General features: G+C 22.6%; 2 protein-coding genes across 2 annotated transcripts; one reads left to right on the top strand and one right to left on the bottom strand.

Annotated features, from left to right (window-relative positions):
• Positions 1 to 648: 648 nt before the first annotated feature.
• Positions 649 to 2,931, bottom strand: Bm2988 (Orcokinin peptides type B precursor, putative; the record flags this gene model as incomplete). Its single annotated transcript, XM_001893526.2, has 4 exons — positions 649 to 659; positions 1,517 to 1,585; positions 1,764 to 2,613; positions 2,905 to 2,931. The coding sequence occupies 4 exons, from the start codon at positions 2,929 to 2,931 to the stop codon at positions 649 to 651; spliced, it is 957 nt and encodes a 318-aa protein (XP_001893561.2).
• Positions 2,932 to 14,883: 11,952 nt separating this feature from the next.
• On the top strand, positions 14,884 to 18,783 carry Bm17989 (Uncharacterized protein; the record flags this gene model as incomplete). The annotated part of the gene is made up of 3 exons (XM_043074736.1): positions 14,884 to 15,035; positions 17,560 to 17,719; positions 18,637 to 18,783. 3 exons carry the CDS (start codon positions 14,884 to 14,886, stop codon positions 18,781 to 18,783), a joined length of 459 nt encoding a protein of 152 aa, XP_042930670.1.
• Positions 18,784 to 19,453: the final 670 nt, after the last annotated feature.

Genomic DNA, 19,453 nt, shown 5'->3' with positions numbered 1-19,453 from the left:
TTATTAGAGAGCATTTGCAAACAATTAAAATTTTTGACTCATAAGTGTTGCATGTTGCATTTTGCATGCTGGCATGCAATACATTTATTCTTTATCAATTTGTCAAAACTATAATAATAATGTTATTTGACCAATAGATGTCCACAAAATGTTTAATATTAAAATTTTGAAATGAAAAAATTTTTTCACTTTTTTATTTCTAATTTTATTAAGTTTAAATTACTGTAATTGTAATTATCTGTTTTCCACACATGCAAAAAAATAAAAAAAAGTGTCATTTTCTAATTATATCTTAGCTTTATTAGCAGACAATGTAAGAAAGAAAGAAAAAAGAAAAATGTCAAATTAAATTGCAATATTTTTCAAATGTGTGATTATGTGACTTATTATGGGATATAAATTAGACTTTAAAAATTATTAATTTCGTGTTTCTTTTCTTTTTTTTTTTTTTTTTGCAAAATAATTCTGTCATCATTTCATACGTGCAATTAATTATACGTGTTTTTTGTTCTTGGTAACGGAAAACGTAGTATAAAATAAAATATTTATCATATTGATTTAAATGATACAAAAAAGGATATATGAGCTCCATAGCATTTCTCTTTCTTTTTTTGCTACCACTTTTTCTCTCTTTGTTTATCCTTCATTTTAGAATTTTGCTGAAATATTTGTAGTTAATTAATACTATTCATTTAATTTCTTTGCTTCATTTCTTTTAAATCGAACTAATTATTATAATGCAAACTGATTATTTCATTAATTTTTTCCTTATTTCATGTCTAATTATTTAATTTTTGAATAACTAAGTTTATTTTAAATTAAATGATTTTTTAAAAAACTGAAAAATATTTCAGCATGCTGAAATTTTGAATATGAATAAAATTATTGAAATATCTTATTAATGAAATTATTGTAGCGAGAAGATAAATAAATTCTAGAAAGGTATAACGACTATTGGAATTTTAATGATTGTTCTTGTGTAGCTTATTAATTAGGCTAATTAGCTCACAATCTTACAATTCTACTTGATTTATAAGCCAGTCAATTCAAAGTTATAACAAATCAAATTAACATCAATTGATTTTGTTTACAATCATACAAATCAATTTACAGCAAAATTAATTGCCTTGCATTATAATCGTATAAAATTAACTTATAATTTAATAAGTAATCTCTAATGCTGTTTCCAATCTTATAATAAAATAACTTAGCTTGTAATAAACTTAACTTGACTTATAACTTTAGATAAATGATTACTAAAATTTATCTATCAATTAGCTGATTATAATTGATCATAAGTGAATTTGTCAATGAATAAAAAATTTTTAATAAATTTTTATCATTTTTAAGTTATATGGAATGTTTTAATTAATTTATACATAATATCATGGAAATATTTATTATATTTACACTATAATTAAAATCAAAGAAAAGAATAGAATTTTTTGTATTTTAATTAGGATCAAAAAAAAAAAAAAAAAATGAGCAGAAAAAAAATCTGAAATGGATATCCTACTTAGATGAGGATGAGAATGCCTTCCATTTGTAGAAAAACGATTCATATGAAAACCTTTAGTCCTAGAATCTGCAAAACTAATTCATCTTTTTAAATTATATTTTAAATTTTATTCATTTTAATTTAAATTAATCTTAAATCAATCACAATTATGATAGGAATTGATACTGATTTTTTTTAAATTAAAAATTTAAAAAAGTTTGTTTATTTTAAGAATCAAGAAAAGATATTAAAATTAAAAATATACCAGAAGATTTAAGAGGACGATTCATCCTGAGTCCCGCACCTTCTAATGCATCGAGAACTCTCTTGTCTATACCGAATCCTTCACCCTCCAATGCATCGAGAGCTCTCTTCTTCATCCCGAATCCCTCACCTTCTAATGCATCGAGAGCTCTCTTCTTCATCCCGAATCCTTCACCCTCCAGTGCATCGAGAGCTCTCTTCTTCATCCCGAATCCCTCACCTTCCAATGCATCGAGAGCTCTCTTCTTCATCCCGAATCCTTCACCCTCCAGTGCATCGAGAGCTCTCTTCTTCATCCCGAATCCCTCACCTTCCAATGCATCGAGAGCTCTCTTCTTCATCCCGAATCCCTCACCTTCTAATGCATCGAGAGCTCTCTTCTTCATCCCGAATCCTTCACCCTCCAGTGCATCGAGAGCTCTCTTCTTCATCCCGAATCCTTCACCCTCCAGTGCATCGAGAGCTCTCTTCTTCATCCCGAATCCCTCACCTTCTAATGCATCGAGAGCTCTCTTCTTCATCCCGAATCCCTCACCTTCTAATGCATCGAGAGCTCTCTTCTTCATCCCGAATCCCTCACCTTCTAATGCATCGAGAGCTCTCTTCTTCATCCCGAATCCCTCACCTTCTAATGCATCGAGAGCTCTCTTCTTCATCCCGAATCCCTCACCTTGTAATGCATCGAGAGATCGCTTTTCTATCCTAATTCTTATACCACCCAAGCCATCAAATTCACTTCCATCTATTGAATTTAATGACTGTTTTGCTCGAAATCTTGAGCCTTTTATGGTATCTCGCATTTTTTTTATTTCATCAAATTTAGATTTTGCATCATTAAATTCACCCAATGCCTGCAAAAAAAACAAATTTCTTTTTGCAATGCATATTTTAACAGATATTCTGTTAATTAATCAACGAACCTATCAATCGATCAATCGATAGTTCCTTGTACATTACTAATCATTCAAATATTATAAATAATCTTATAATTTATAGTAATCAAATATTTCATAATTTACCATATTTTATCATGATTAATACCAAGAAGATAATTTTCTATTAAACAATAAAGATTTATGCGATTATTGCATATGAAATTATTCTTTACATTTAAAAAAAAGAAATGGAATGAGATAATTTACCAAAACCAAAAGAATCAACGATAACATTTTGATAAGCGAACAGATAGTGATTCCTTTTTACACCTGAAATAATTATCATACTTAATATTATCTTAAATAAGCAAAAAATACACAAAAAAATCATAAAACAAAAAAAGTATTTCATCAATAAATCGATCAGTGAAAATAAAAACATATGCAATTTTTTAATAATTGATAATTCTTCATTTAATGACCAATTTAATTTTTGATAATAATGACTCTAGTGGTGAAGATATTCTAACATATCGTTGATAAAATGAATAGTTTGCTATCACATAAGTGAATTAAAAACAAATCTAATTAAATTTTTTTAGGAGTTAAAATGAAATAATTAAATTTTTAAAAGTGGCGATAAAGTAAATATGTTTTTAAAAAAGTAAATTTAAAACTGATAATGACAAATTATGACAAAAATAAACAAAACGAAACTTTGATATGCATGTTAAATGTAGCACAAAGCAAAAACATTTTGTAAAATTTTCTTCATCAAAATTTCATTTATTATCTCATTGAAATTTAAGTTAGCCAAGCAATTCTTGCTCTTTTCGAAATTAACCATTAAATTTTATAATTTTACAAAATTTTTGATCGATAATTGCATTACGATTAGCACCGTTTGTTTCTTAATTTTTCATCTATAAATTCTAATTAACTTTTATTTATCTCATTTTTATATTCATGAATTATATTTATATTAATTATTTGTTATCAACAACGCAGCATGTTGTTTATACATTTAAAATGATAAATAACAGAGAACAAAAAAAAGAAACAAAAAACGGAAAAAAAATAAAATAAAAATCATTTCTATTTTCATTTTACATCAAATTTTTTATATATAATAATATTTTCAAAGTATTTATGTATTAATTCTGAAAAAAATTTTAATTTTATGTTTTGACAATCAATAATTGTCTTTTCTGTTCACCAATATTGTTTATTTATTAGAAATGATATGAAATGCTTGAAATGAAAAAACATATTGGAAAAATATAGAGATTTGAAAAATTTTATCAAAAGCCTAGCACATTAAAACTTGCAATTTTTTTTAATTTGTCAAATTTTGTTTTTCAAAAATTTTTAATTATTCCACAAATGTAAGACATTAAACAAAAGAGAAGTTTTTAGTTTTATTTTTTTTTTTTTTTTTTTGTTTGTTTTTTCAATGAAGAAAGAAAAAATTGACGAGTAAAAAATTCTAAAACATTTAATATAGTCCCGTATTTCATTAACAAAATGAAATTAGTTGTACTTGAAATTCTTTTGAAAATATTTGTTGGATGAAAAAAAAGAAATGAAAATTGAATAAATGTGGTTAAATAGCCTACATATTGTAACTGATGTTTACGACATTGTCGTGTAGATTAGCAATTATAACATTGTATTATGGAAAATTTAATTATAATTTAAGAATAGAAAAACTAATTTATTAACATTTAGTTTTTATAATTTCACTCCAAAATATGAAACATAATCTATTTCTTTTCTTTTGTTTTATTTTGTAATATTTCATAAATTCATACGCTTATTTACTTACTAAATAACCATCACCAAATAATTAATCAAATATAATAATTGAAATGATAACATTGATTTTTTCTTTTTCCGTTTATTGATCGATGCAGCAAATATTTTCAGAGTGAAAATTTCAAATATTGAATAAGTTTGAAAGAAGAAAAAAAGCAAGTTTAAAAGTGTTTAATCAATTAGAAATTGATATAAACGAGCTAATTTTTGATCAGCCAATTGTACGCGAATAAATAAGAAAAAAAAATTTTTTTTTTTGCTTTTTAAATCTTTTTTTTAAGAGGTAAAATAAAGCAAAATTTTAGGCATATTGAAGTGAAACAAATCTTTCTTTACCTAAAACATTTTTAGACTAAAATAAAATTGAAATATATCCTATAAATATGATAGAAGATTAATGAAAATGCTTAATTTTAAATTGTTTACTTTGTTATTGGTAACATTACTTCCATGAAAAGTAATATAAAATGTAGAGGAAAAAACAGAACTGATGAATAGCCATAATTTTTAATGCTTATTGACACTTACACCTAGGTATGAATGAAATTTAAAGGTGTATTATTGCATTTTTTTTTTTTTTATAAAATTAAAATAAGATAAAATTCTTTTAATAAAATAATAAAATTAATTAAAAAAATTTTTTTTAATAAAATTTCTGATCTAACTTAATAAATGAATAAAATTTGAAAGAGTAATATTACTTTTTATTTTCAACAAAATTAAAATATTTCAATTTTATTTTTTTTTTTTTTTTTAATCTAAAAATGTTGTGATCTGAAATACTAATTGCATACAAGTGGAAAAAATATTCTTAAATAATATTTAAATTTAATGCGAAATACTAAATTCATTGTTCGTTTTTGCTTAATTTTTTATGGAATGAATTCAATTTTGTATGGAATAAAATCAAAATTAATTATTGATTAGAGAAAAGTAGCTATAATTTCAACATTTTATCATTTATTTTTCGTTTCTTTTCAACATCATAAAATTGTAATCCTTTCTAAAACAAAAAAAAAAAAAGTTTCAAATACTATCCTTTTTTTATATGAAATGTAGCAAATGAAACAGATAAATGCTGGAAATTTTTTTAAATTAAATATCAGGGATGAAAATTCTCATTTGAAAAAATTTTCAATCACATTCTGGTTAAGTCACATTTGTAAAAACTATGGACTGTCATCAAAGATAGCAATTAAAAGCTCAAGGGAAAAGGCATGAAGCAATTTTGATAATCCAAATGCAGCATTTTGAAATTTTATTTTGTATTCTATGCAGCAGTTATTCGTATAGTTATTTAAAATTTCAACGCAATCAACGTAAAATACGTTAATATTTACTAAAACTTATTTATAATACAAAAATAATAGAAATGAATCATTAGGTTAGCTGAATGAAATAATTTCATTGAAATAATTCGATTAAACTAATATTTTTCTTTTTTTATAATTATTACTATAAAAAAAGAAGCAAAAAACGAAGAAACGAGAATATTTTCATTTCCAAAAAACAAAAAAAAAGAGATTGTAATTTTGTAATTAAAAAAATTTTTTTTGAACTTTGAAAATATTTTAAACAATTAAAAGATGCAATAAAACAAACATTTTTGACTTCTCTATTTCTTCCTTCCACTTTATATTCCAATTTTGTTATTATTATTTTTTTTTCTGAAGAAAAAGCTTTTAAACTAAGTCATATTCTATCGTTCTTAAAGCCTCCGTTGATCTTTGTTTGACAAAAAAAAAAATCATTTATTATTCATTAACATTTAAATGTACACAAATAAATAAGCATTAGATGAGATATTTTATCAATGATAACTTTGCACGATTCATTTCAATTTGAACTCATAATTTTCATTTTGTAATCGAAAACGAAAGTTTTTTTTTAAAAAAATTTCGAAAAATAACAAAAAATTAAAAAAATGACATTTAAATTATCGGACAGTTTTTCTTCCAAATTCTTATATTTGAATTATTAATTTATAAATATTGCACAAAATAAAAAAATGAAGGCATCAAATAAAAGGAAAATGGATTAGCAAAGAAAAATTTGATTAAAACTTATAATAAAAATGAGGCAAAATTAAAAAATCATATCTATTAATTACTGAAATTTTTTATATACGTCTTTTAAAATTTATTAGGAATCAATTTGGCTTATTGTAATATAAATGTGAATTTTCTCAGTGATAGAAATAGTTTACCTTTTTTCTTTATTACCTACTTACCTGCTTATTTGTCTATTATTATCATTTATTATTCATATGAGAAATTGTGCATAGCAAAAATTATGAAATCAATGAATTTATGGGAAATTCCACATTGTTTACTTCTATTTAATAAATAATTAAATTTTGCATAACTGAAGTACCTACTACATATAATACAGCATCAAAAATGTTGAACAAATAAGTAATTATAGATAATTTACAATATATTGTAAAGAATTAAATGATAAATATATTATTACTTACTTTTTTTAAACAAGACTTCAGCTAAAACTCCTATTATTACCTAAACTACTAAACAACTTTTCACACAAATGCTTAATTTTATATAGTCATCAGTCATCTTTTTTTCTTTGTTTCTTTTTTTTGGTCTTTTAATGTCATCCAATGATATCAGAGAAATCATTATTTCATTATTTCGTTTCCTATTTTTTTCACATTAACTCTATCAATGTGGTAATCAAAAAAAAAAAAAAAAAAAAAAAAAAAAAAACCTCATCAATTCAATTGCATTTAAATACGCCTATATTTAAAATAAAAAAATGATGAACTTATACCAATTTCTTGTTTAATTTATTTAATTTTCAATTAATGAATTCAATTAACTATTTATTTACATTCAATAATTTCATTATCATTGGTTTTTTCTTGGTTCAATTTAATCATATTTCGCTCACTTGATAATTAACAAAAAAAAAAAAAAAAAACGGGAGAAGAAAAAGAAGACGAAATAGCAACATTAATGATTTTTTTTTTTTGTTTTTATTTTTCTTTTAATTTTAGCTTTTTTTTTTTGAATAATAATAATAATAATAAATGTGGGGAAAAAAAGAAAATAAAATTGTAGTTTTTTTTTTTTTCAAAATATTAAATAATGTTTAAGAATGAAGAAAATTTTCTAATTGACATAATTTAATAACCATTTATCTTAAGAGAAAAACAAGACTAATGCTACTTGAAATGCTTTGAAAAAAAACCATTGAATTAATAATAATCCAATGTTCAAAGATCACTTTCATTGTTAATTTTTTTTTTCGTCTCACTTTCCCTCTCTCTCCCTCTCTTGTTGTTTCGTTTCCTTCTAATGATGAATTTAATAAATTAGAATACAAACATGTGTAAGTATTTACTTTTAGCTTCCAATAGCAATTTCCTTTTTCCTTTTTTTTTGAACAATGATTTCTTATAAATGAAGTATTTTGATGAAATAGCATCATTTAAATTGAATTTGGTTAAATAAAAAAAAAAAAAGAAAATACTACTTCTCTTTAAATGGAACAATATTTTTTTCCAAAAAAAAGTATACCTTAACCTTTTGAATTTTAAGGAAAAAAGAAAAGCTATCATATGTTATCAATTTAATAAATAATTCAATTATTTATGCCTCATTTAAATTTAATAAATTAACCATGAAAGAATTTAATTTCTATCAGTTTTGTTTCAATTTTTTTTTTTCAGTTACTTAACAACTAATAAATTTTTTTCTGATATGCATATATATATATATATATATTTCTAATATATATTTTTCAAAAAATTTTTGTAAAAGCTAAATTTCATTATTTACGAAGGATTATGAAATGTTTTTGCATTATTAATAACAAAAGTTTTATTATCCCTTTGAAATGTCAATATAAAAATATAACGAAATGTTGCCGAAGAAATAATAAATACTAATAAATGAAAATATAACATAGTTGAAATTAACAGAAAAAAAAAAAAAAAAACATGGAAAACGATATAATTAAATAAATGAACCAAAATAGGAAATATAATTTTCACTTTTTCAAAAAATTAAATGCGTCATTTCTTTCATTCCAATAATTATTAATAATATGATGAAAATAATTGCACAGCAATTCATGATTAAATAGTTTTCATTTTAACTTTTAGCTGCGAATAAAAGCAAAATATGCGTAAATTATTGGCTGAATTCAAGAAATCAAATACATTCATTCATTCTAGTTCTGAATAAATTTCAAATAAAATTCAGTTGAGAAAAAAAATTGATTCATGCAAGATATACATTAGCAAATAAAACTTTATGTTTATTTCAAGCAAATGTATTGAAAATGAATTTTTGGATAAAAAATGAATTGTATGACAATTATTATTGTGATGAAATATAATCAGATTAAGTAGCAGGTAAGTACTGACCAAATGTTAAGCAGTAGACGTAAAAATAAATTAAACGTTTGATTAAAATCTTTCTCTCAAATAATCTAAATTTAAATAATATTTGCATAAAGCAGCTAAGTATTAGTAAAAAATTAAATCATTGATAAAGCTTTCATAATTAATTATCTTAAAATATTAATTTGAATAAGTAAAGAAAATTATTATAATATTTATCTGTGACCATGAAGCAAAGCTTTAGTGCTACTGATCGACCGCATTTGAAAAAAAAAAAATACGATTGGTTTTAACGACATACTGTTATACGTACGTAATAAAAAGTACAACGCTCAAAGCTACATAAATATAATATGGCTCACGACAACTAGAATGTATTCTAAAAAAGATATGAAAAAAAGTAAAGTTAAGGCTGAAAAGAAGAGTTATTCCATCTATTAATTTACTAATATAACCTTTTATAAAAAAAGAGAACTTTATCTATAAGTAGGTCCTGCGTGTACGAAATTTAAGGAGTTGATAATAGAAGTATATTTAGTTAAAAAAGAAAAAAAAAAAAACTTTCATTAAGGCAGATTAATGTTATAAACTTGCAAATTTTTTAATTGAACGGAATAATTTAAAATAGCTTAGAATTAAATTTGATTTTATCATTTCGGCATTTTTTTCACTCTTTCGTTAAATATTTTGAGTACGTCTATTTGGTAATTCTTATATAATAAACTGAACAATTAAATGAAGAGAATCATTCATCTATTATTAATGAATTATTAATTATTTACATCGAAAACAAAAAGCTCAACTGGAATAACTTACTTTATTTCAGCACTGAAAGTGTAAAAATAACTTTATCGGCTTGCAATGAAAAGACAATACCCACGAAGTATTGTAGAACTCACGTAATTCGGCTTTACTCACGGATAAAAACCACATGAAATATGAAATTCACGTAATCTCGTGTTGCTGATGCTCACGAAACATTGCAAAGCTAACGGAGTATGTCAATGCTTACAGATGCATGTATGCAAAATTTTATATGCATGTTCGTGTGCAACAAATTATTTAATTTTTGCTATTATTGTGAATTTTGGCTTATAATCTTGAGACATAATTTATAGCAATTGTAATTAGCGTTAATGTAAGCATGCATATTTCATTTACGTTAAAAGGAAATGTTAAATTGTTCACATCCAAGTTAAGATGGATATAAAATTATGAAATTTGGAAAATACTAATTGGAATTCCGTAAGAAAAAAAAAATTTTTTTTAGTTAGTCACTCATGTTTCATTTGTATTAAATGATAAGAAATTTGATAAGATATTTTAAAAGAAAAAGCGAAGATTATTGAAATGAAAAATTTTGAATATCGAGTTTACCTATTTCAATAAAAGAAAATGATGTTCAGTTATACACTAAATCTAAACATCAGCTATATTACTCAAATACAATTTGTATAAGTTTAAATTCCGTGTACATCATGGCATACGTGATTTAAATACTATTTATTAATTTTTGTTCTTGATTTAGCTCTGATAACTATGACGTAATTTGACCGATAAAGATTAGCCACTGATTCCAAATTTAGATTTAAGTTTTTTAAAGATTGCTACGGCATCGCTCCATAACTAAATTTTTTGGATTTCTATACAAGAGTTTTTTTTTTTTTTTTTTTTTTTTATTCCTGAATTACACGCTTGGTGTGTTGTTCTGTTCCGGTACACCGCTTCCATTATAATAAAAATCTAATCAAAAAAGCAATTGGAATTTAAGCAAAATATTCAGCGCAATAGTCTAATCATATCGAACCATTTGTCGTCATAGCTACACCTATCAGCGAATTAAAGTGTCAGATGTAATATTTAGAAATTGGTTGCTAATGCAGAAATAAATTTTGGAAACCCTGCCAATTTATTATAATGATTTTTATTATAGCTCATTGTAAATAAAACCCTGCCAATTAATTTGAAAATGATCTAGAATTTAACAATTTAATGAATTACCTTGGCATTTAATTTAATGCGATATAATGGATCAAAGTTCCTTCAATTAGCATCATTTCAAAGTTTCATCAATGTTCTAGTATTTTATATTAGCACTAATTATATTGCATCATTGAATAGAATTTTTCAAAATAAATTTATATACTAAAAAAATACCAAATTTGAGTCCATAATTGGATTGCATAAATATGATAAAAGATTCAATTTTATCAAAATTTACTTGTAATAAATAATGATGCATATATATATATATATATGTAATGTAATAAGTAAATTGTAATAAACAAACATAGTAACAGAAAATTTTAAAATGACATTCAATGGGTAAAATTCAACTTCTTCGCCATTTTATTTTTAATTAATAAATATTAATAGAATAAAGTATTAACAATTTTTTAATGTATTTCAAATTTATAAATTTAAAGTAACAAAGAAAGGCAACAAGAATTAATAAAATTTTGAAATGAACATAACAAATCAACCATCTCATATCAAAATTAACGTGCCCAATAGGGTAGATACTTATCCTACCAGTTTAGATAATATTTAAAAGGTCTTCATTACTCTTTCCTTCTTTCTGAAATGAAACTAAAAAAATCTTAATTTATTCTTATATTAAGTGGGAAATTTTATTTGTCAAAAAATTTTGCTCCACATTAGCTTGTTCTATTGAGATTTTCACTGGAAGAAATGCTAATAAACTATTAAAATTTTAGAATATTACAGGAAAAAAAAGTAAATAAAAATTGCTTTACAAAAAAAAAGTTGCGTAAAATATAACAAAGACAAAAAAAATATGAATTGAAATCTTGACTTCACTCGTACAATCTCATTAAGTTTTAAAAATTGAAGAAAAAAGTACAGGAAGATGTAAATTTACCTTTCGCTCTTTATTACTCTAATGGAAAAATAATGACTATGAAATGCTATATATATATATATAAATTTTCATCAGTTCCTGTAAAAGGAAAATATAATAAGTGGTCACTTTTTTTTAACTTTTCGTTTTTCTTTTTTTTATTTAAATCGATTATAGCATTGGACTAAGGAATTTATGGAAGTAAAACAAGAACGAAATCAACATATTTCGATTTCTGGAAAATTTTTATTGATTTTTGGAAATGAATGGAAAAATTTATCAAAGCACAGCAAAAAAAGTTGTGCAGTTTTTGATAAAATATGAATAAATTATCAGCAAATGATTTAGATTATTCACTGCTAATTAAATTAATTAAAACTGATAAAAAGAAGATTTAAAAAATTATTTTTTAATTTTGAACCTACTAATTTCTCATATAATTTTTGCTAAAATTGGAAAAATACTATAAATAATGCTATTACTGTTTTTAAAGACTTATGTAACATTTCCAAAATGAAAATTGAAATTTTCGATTTTTATCGAAAGTTACAATCAAGAAAACTAAGATTATACTTTCTTTCTTCTACTATTTTATTTTTCGGAAAAAAATTGTGCACCAATTTATCAAACATTTATGAAGCAAAATTAAAAATAGTACAAACGCTAAAAAAAATAGGAAAAGTTAAAAAGTATAAAGTAAAAATGTTAATTAACAAATTGGTAAATGTAACTTCGAAATTATTGTCCATTTTAATTTTATTCTTTTGCTCTAACAGTTATTATCTAACTTATTTTTTTCTATTACTGTCATATCATGCTGAAAAAAAATATTGAACAAAAAATTTCTAGAATAATTACAAAATTTTAAATCATTTGAAATACCGATAAATAGAAATTATAGATAATTTTTTAAATTTTCCGTTTTCAAATTATCAATAATTATCAATTTTTTCTTCTAGCATTTATTATCAATTGACTTTTAAATTGATCGAAACATTCATTTAATAGTTTATTTATCTAATGCAAGGTGTAATAAATCTGAAAATGATGATTGCTTCAATTCGATTTCGATTAATTTGATCAGATGGTAAAGCAAAAAAAAATTTTTTATTAACATGCGCAATATCACATTATATTTACTATTATGCCTTCTCAACTTAAAAATTTTAATCGAAATATATAAATAAGCTTATTATTATGCTTTAAACAAGTATCTATGCTCTTATATTTAGTGTCAATTTTAATTTAATAATTATTTAAATTTTTATTAGCAAAAAGTTTTTCTGTGACTGTATTTTATCAGCACCAAATGAACATTCGTAAATGATCATTTTCTAATCATTATCAATTATCTATGTTATGATATTTCTTCAAGATTAAATAAAATAAATCTAACAAATATAATCATTACTATTTAAGTATTTTTACAAATTTTTATTTATGTTTATATTTTACTTACATTTGCATTTATATTTTATATTTATATTTATAATTATAATTTTATTTATATTTTTCATTGTAATTTATATTTATATTTATGTTTATATTTACATTTATGTTGAATAAAAATCAAAATTCCAATGATAAATGAATAAAAAGCTATCTCAAAAATGATGTTAGCATAGCTGCTTCATGACAATGTCATCTCTTACTCAAAAAAAAAATATCGAAAATCTTCCAATTTTTTTTCCATTTTTTCAAAATTGCCATTTAAACGATATTTATTGATAGCACTTATTGGTTTGCTTTTATCGATATATTTGATATTTGTTAATGTGTAAGCAAAATTGTCTTTAAAAAAATATATTCTTTCTAATTTTAATTGTAGCAAAAAAAAGTGAATTATCATTTTAGTAAGAATAAGTAAGTTGGAAGAATGAGAATTTACAGTTATCATCAAAGTTATCACATTAATAAATTATTATTTGTTTAATCTTGTTACCATTTGTTATTATTACTAGCAATGACTATCAGCAATTATGATTTGAATGACCTATGCTATTGATACTGTCTTAACTAACTTAAATTTCTATCAAATATATTTAAGCTTCAAATAAATTGTAACAAAAAATTACAACGGTTTCAATTACAGTTCAGATAATAATTGATTGAAACAAAAAAAGTTAATAAATAAATAAATTGTTTGGTTAATGCTACCAACTACACCATTATATGTTTTTATCAATTATTATTTTTCATCAATAAATATCTATGTACTAAGTTTTGTGAATAATAAATTTTAATATAGTAATAAAAAAATTTAATATTTTAATATAGTAATAAAAAAACAAAATTTAAATAAATTTACTAGGAATAATTAAATGGTGAAATTTAAGTGATGAGTAGAAGCTAAATTGGATAAAATTAGCATTTCGTCACTAAGGAGAAATTGAATTTTTAACTACCGCAAAAATCGTTTTATGTTTTTTTTTTTTCTTTAGAGTCAGAAAAAATAATAAAATTTCAGGCATTAATATCACATCAAAGAAATATACACTGATATCAATGTCACAAAATCAAACCTGGTATTCAATTATCGGTTACCTCTATGTTAAAACAAACAGTGGAGGTAGGTATGAATCAATGTAAACTAAATATTATTGTATGACAGTATTTTACTCAACATTTAAGCATAATCTTTGTTTACGTAGCATTCAAAAAAAAAAAAAAAATAGGAAGAAAAGAAGGAAAAATAACGCGTAATAACAAATGCTTAACACACATTTTCCCTTTATTTGTACTAAAAAGTATTAATTTGGACGAAAAATTTAAAATTTTTCAATTTATAATTCAATATGAATTTAACTTAAGAAAATTTTGTTTATTAATTTTTGGCAAAAAATTTTTCATCAACAACTTTTACTTTTCTCCTTTTTTTCTAAAAAAAATGTAGCAATCATTTCATTTCATTTCATTTCAATTTTTTTCAAACTAATTTTAATAATAAAAGAATCACAGCATTAAAAATGTTTAATGTTTGATTTTTTCTTTTCTATTTTTTTTTTTTTTTTTTTTTTTGATATCTGAACAAATTTAAAAATGCAGAACAAAACAACGCAAAAAAAATTCGGTCTTTTTAAAATGCTAGTTTAAATAAAACTAGGAAAAGCAAGGAAAAAAATCCTTAAACTTTTTTTCCTATTTAAAAAATTAAAATGAATTATTGTTGCTAATTTTAGCATTTTCATTATTAAAATCACGAAAACGAATGTTTTTTGCACTGGAAGAATGTAAAAATTTGCTAATATCATACAAGGATGAAATGGATTTTGTGAAGAAGAAAAAACCATTGGAGCAAATTGCATTAGATCATGCCGCATGCACATTAGGTGAAAATTCCGAAACTGAATTCATCATTCAGTATGTTTAATTTCTTACTTTAATTTTTTGGTTTAAAATTTCTTTCTTTCTCTTTTTTTCGTTGAAACTAACAACTTTTTTTCTTGGTATATGAGAAATAAATAGTTGGCCTTTTTTTCCTTTTTTTTTAAAAAAATGATTCGTTGCAGATTGAAGAGAAAAAAATTTTTTTTTTTTAATTATTTGATTTTATTAAATTGACTTGCTCCTCTTTCTGAATGAAAGGAAAAATGAGAGATTTTTTTTATCATTTTTTATAAAATTTAAGTTTTTTCAAAATCAAATTAATTGTATTCTTTTTTTTTTTTTTTTTTTTTTTTTTTTGAGAATTAAATTTGTATCGGTTGAAGAATAAAAAATCTTATTTTGATGATACTAAGAAATTTTAATTCAAAAAAAAAAAAAAATTTAGTTGATTGGCTAATAATAATATTTGTTTTCTTTTTTTTTTTTTTTTTTTTAAAGCGATATAAAAAAAAGTTGCACTATGTATTTGGTAAAATGTATATGAGCTTTTTTAAGGAAACAAATTCATATTTTTTAAAATTATGATTTCCTAACAATAATTTAAAATTATAAACTTATCACATTTCTTTGTGAGAAATTTTCAAATTTGAAATGAAAATTAAGAGTGGATAAAACGGAAATTTATTTCCTCGATACATCAAAATGAAATATGATGTAAGTAATGTTAAAAAATATTTTGAAAATTCTTGTTGTTTTGGAGAAAGTTAATAAATTTAATCACAATATTCGATTCATTTTAAGAAAGGTAAATAATTTTTAATTTTAATTGAACTATTGTTAGCAAGACATACTTTAATTTTTAATGAACGTTAAAAATTGACTCAAATCAAATATAATACAATGGAAATAATACAACAGAAATCAAAGTTTTGTTTTTTCTTTTGTTCTTTTTTTAATAGATTATTATTACTTTAATATTTACTTAACTGAAAAATTTTTTACACATTTTTTTGCGCACGTCATTTACGTCTAGAATAGACAGCCATCTTTTTTAAGTTATTAGCAAATATCATTAGATAATTGCATATTACTACTTTTAATATTAGAAATGATAGGAATAATAAGCAAAATATATATATATATATATATATATGTAATAAATATGCAAATATTAAGAGCAATTAAAACATAAGCAATAGCATAATGTAAAACCTTTTCGCAATTGAGGAATAAAACTTTGCAATTAGTGATTTTTAATGATATGATTGTTATTTTGTTTTGTTTGTTACACAAAAGATTAATGAGTGAAATAACAATTTAACAATAATCCAACCATGTTGTTAGCATTCATTAAAAACAATAATGTTTTTCCCGAAATGTTAATTGAAATAAGCATAGCATTAGCTAAACTAAAGAAATATTAGTTAAGATGATAAAGTAATTATTGCTTTTCTCTTTTCCAAAAAAAAAAATTAAAAAATTATATTTAAAAAAAATTTTTAAAAATGATTAAAAAGGTTTAAAAATAACGCAAAAAAAGGTGGGAAAGTAGCTTTTTTTTTCTTCCAACGTAATATGAAATAAAAATGAATCAATTTTATATTATTACGTGGTGTTAATTATTAATTTATTATACATATTTATGAGTAAATGCAAATGATTTTAGCAAATCAATTCCAAAATTTTTGTACCCTATTTTAACACATTATTTTATAGTTTAAAAAAGTGTGAGAAAGTTTCTTGCTACGTAAAAATTGGAAAACAATGCTTGTTTGTTTAAATAACATTAGTTTACTAACTCTAATATCTTATAATAAATTGAAACAACTTTTTTGTGTTTATGCTAGGAGCTAAAACAAATTATTTTACTTTTTAACAATATTACGAAAAATTTAAATTGCATTTTATATGGTTGGAAGTTTATTTGTCTGAATTTGAAGTTTAAAAAGAATTTAATTTAATTTCTACAACTAAGCTCGCACTTTTGCTGCTATATTATTGAATTACTTTACAACACATTAGTTTAAAAGATGGAAAAAAAAAATCATTTCTTGTTTTTTAACTTAAAATATTTTGCACTCCTTACTCTAATTCGGAATTTGTTCCTTATTTTTTGGTCATAAAGCATATTTCTTGTTTTGCAATTTAATTTCATCTGAAAAAAGAATTGTTTTTTACAAATTAATCTTGAAAAAAGAACAGAAAAAGAATTAAAGAATGTTGCACAAGATTTTTTTTTTCAAATTAGATTAAAATTATGTTAAATCTTTTTTAAACTAAACTAGAACGTGAAAAAAAATTTCAACAAATGGACAAACAAATCTAATAATTGTAAACGCATCAATATTATATTTAATTAAATGATTCAAGTAATCACATTCCATTTGTTAAATAAAAAACAAAAGAAATAGTGACAGCAATTGTTTCAAAAAAAAAAGTGCAAAATTCCATTTCCTCTTTGATTTCCTCATTGTATCTTTTCTCACTTTACCTCTTTTATCATCTTAATCTCACCAATTTACCAATGTTCATTTTATTTTATTATTTTTTTATGCAGCGTCGATAGACGCAAAATAGAATTTGATGCGGAAAATGAACGAAGCGCAAAAAAATGGTTTAATGCGTTGCAACATCGACGTGAAAATATTGAAATGATCACAAGCGTACGACGAAAAAAGGCGCAACCATTTGAAGTGATACACTTTGAAACTACATCAGTAAATTTACACTATCTTTTTAATTTCTTTAAAAAAAATTTAGTTGTTTTTAAACTTTATTTTTTGCTTCAAAAAAGCTTAAATGAACTTCAATTTATCGATCCTTTTTTCTTTGCTTATTTTTGTATAATTGAAATTTTCTTATAAAATATTTTTTTTTTCCTCCAAAAATAATATAACTAATACTGTTATTTGTTAATAATGTATAAATAATATTGATAGGAATGACAAATTTAAATATTTTATTTGTAAATTATATTCAAATTTTTTAAAGAAATATTTACAAAATTTTAACAAAAATTTTTTCTGTTATATACATATTATTATAAACAATAGCAGAAAGTAATGCTAAATTATTATTAAAGTATTAGCATAGAAATGATAGTGGATGATGATGAAATAATTGAAGCAAACATCAGTATTAATATTTGAATTTTTCTTTCTTACTCAAAGAAATTATTGTTTAATAAATTCTTCAAATATTATTTAAAAAATTGAAAAAAAAATTTTTTCCACGAATGTTAGACCATAATCATATTCTGACAGAACAAAAAAAAAAAAAAGAAATTAACAATTGCGATAAAAAAAGCTTTGAATTGAATTGCCAACAATATTCCAGTATTAGTCATTTACTATGCTAGTGGTATTAATTATTTAGCATGTTAATATTTTGCTTGCTAACAATAATTCGGTTAATCACTTAATATGCTAGCAATATTCCGGTTAATAATTGCGCAGAGTATAAATTTTTGAGAAAAAAAGATAGGGAAAAAACTGATGGAAAAGAAGAAAGCATTTTTAAAAAAAAACAAACAGAAATTGAAAAATATTAAATGTGAAAAGATTATCTAAGCTTATTTGCTAACGATTCAAATGTTTTTTTCTTTTTTTTAAACAATTTTGTTTTTTAATTTTAGAGCGAAAGTGATTGCGATGAAAATAATTGCGCCAAAGAAAATGGAACAAAACAAGTAACTGAATTAGCTACAATGAAAACTAAAATGATGTCAGGCAGAAGCCTGAAATTAATTAGTTACGTTGCTGCTCATATTGTCAAATTATAACATTTTTATCACATAAAATTTGCTAGCATTAAAAAAAAAGAAATTATTTGAAAAGTTGCTGGAAAAAATAAAGTTAAAATTTGAGAAATTACAGATTTGAGAGATGAATGCATCAGTAGCACCCGCTCAGCACCATCAATACTACCATCTTTTGGAGTAAATAAGTCAAGTTTGTTTCGCTCAAAAATTTGAAAACAAACTTTATTAAATAATAATTATTGACATGAACAAATTGAATTATTAAAATTTTAAGCAAATATAGATTGAAGAATTAAAATGCACTGAAACAATTTTTTTTTTTGCTTTTTTTTAAGGTATAGATAATAATAGATATATGGTATGCATATGACATTAAAATTATGATAAGTTTTAAAATATTCGTTACTAATTTATGAATAAATATTAATTACTTAAGAAATAATTAGCAAAAAAAAAAGAGTATTTTTTCTTTTTATTTATTAAGTTCCGAAAGGTGAATGTAATTTTAAGTTCTTATAACATTTTGTAGACAAAATATTATAGGTATTCTTCAAAAATATTCCACACATTCATCATTAACTTACAATGATAAGCAATGTCGTAAACAAATGTGCAACCAAAATTCTATGGTATTATTAAAATTTTAGCATATTAATTTATAATTATTAAATTCATTAATTAATTGAATGAA

The sequence above is a fragment of the Brugia malayi genome (genome assembly GCF_000002995.4).
Source record: "Brugia malayi strain FR3 genome assembly, contig: Bm_v4_ChrX_scaffold_001, whole genome shotgun sequence".
Taxonomy (NCBI): domain Eukaryota; kingdom Metazoa; phylum Nematoda; class Chromadorea; order Rhabditida; family Onchocercidae; genus Brugia; species Brugia malayi.
Note: the sequence above shows the minus strand (reverse complement) of the source record. Positions and strands in the feature narration are given on the sequence as shown.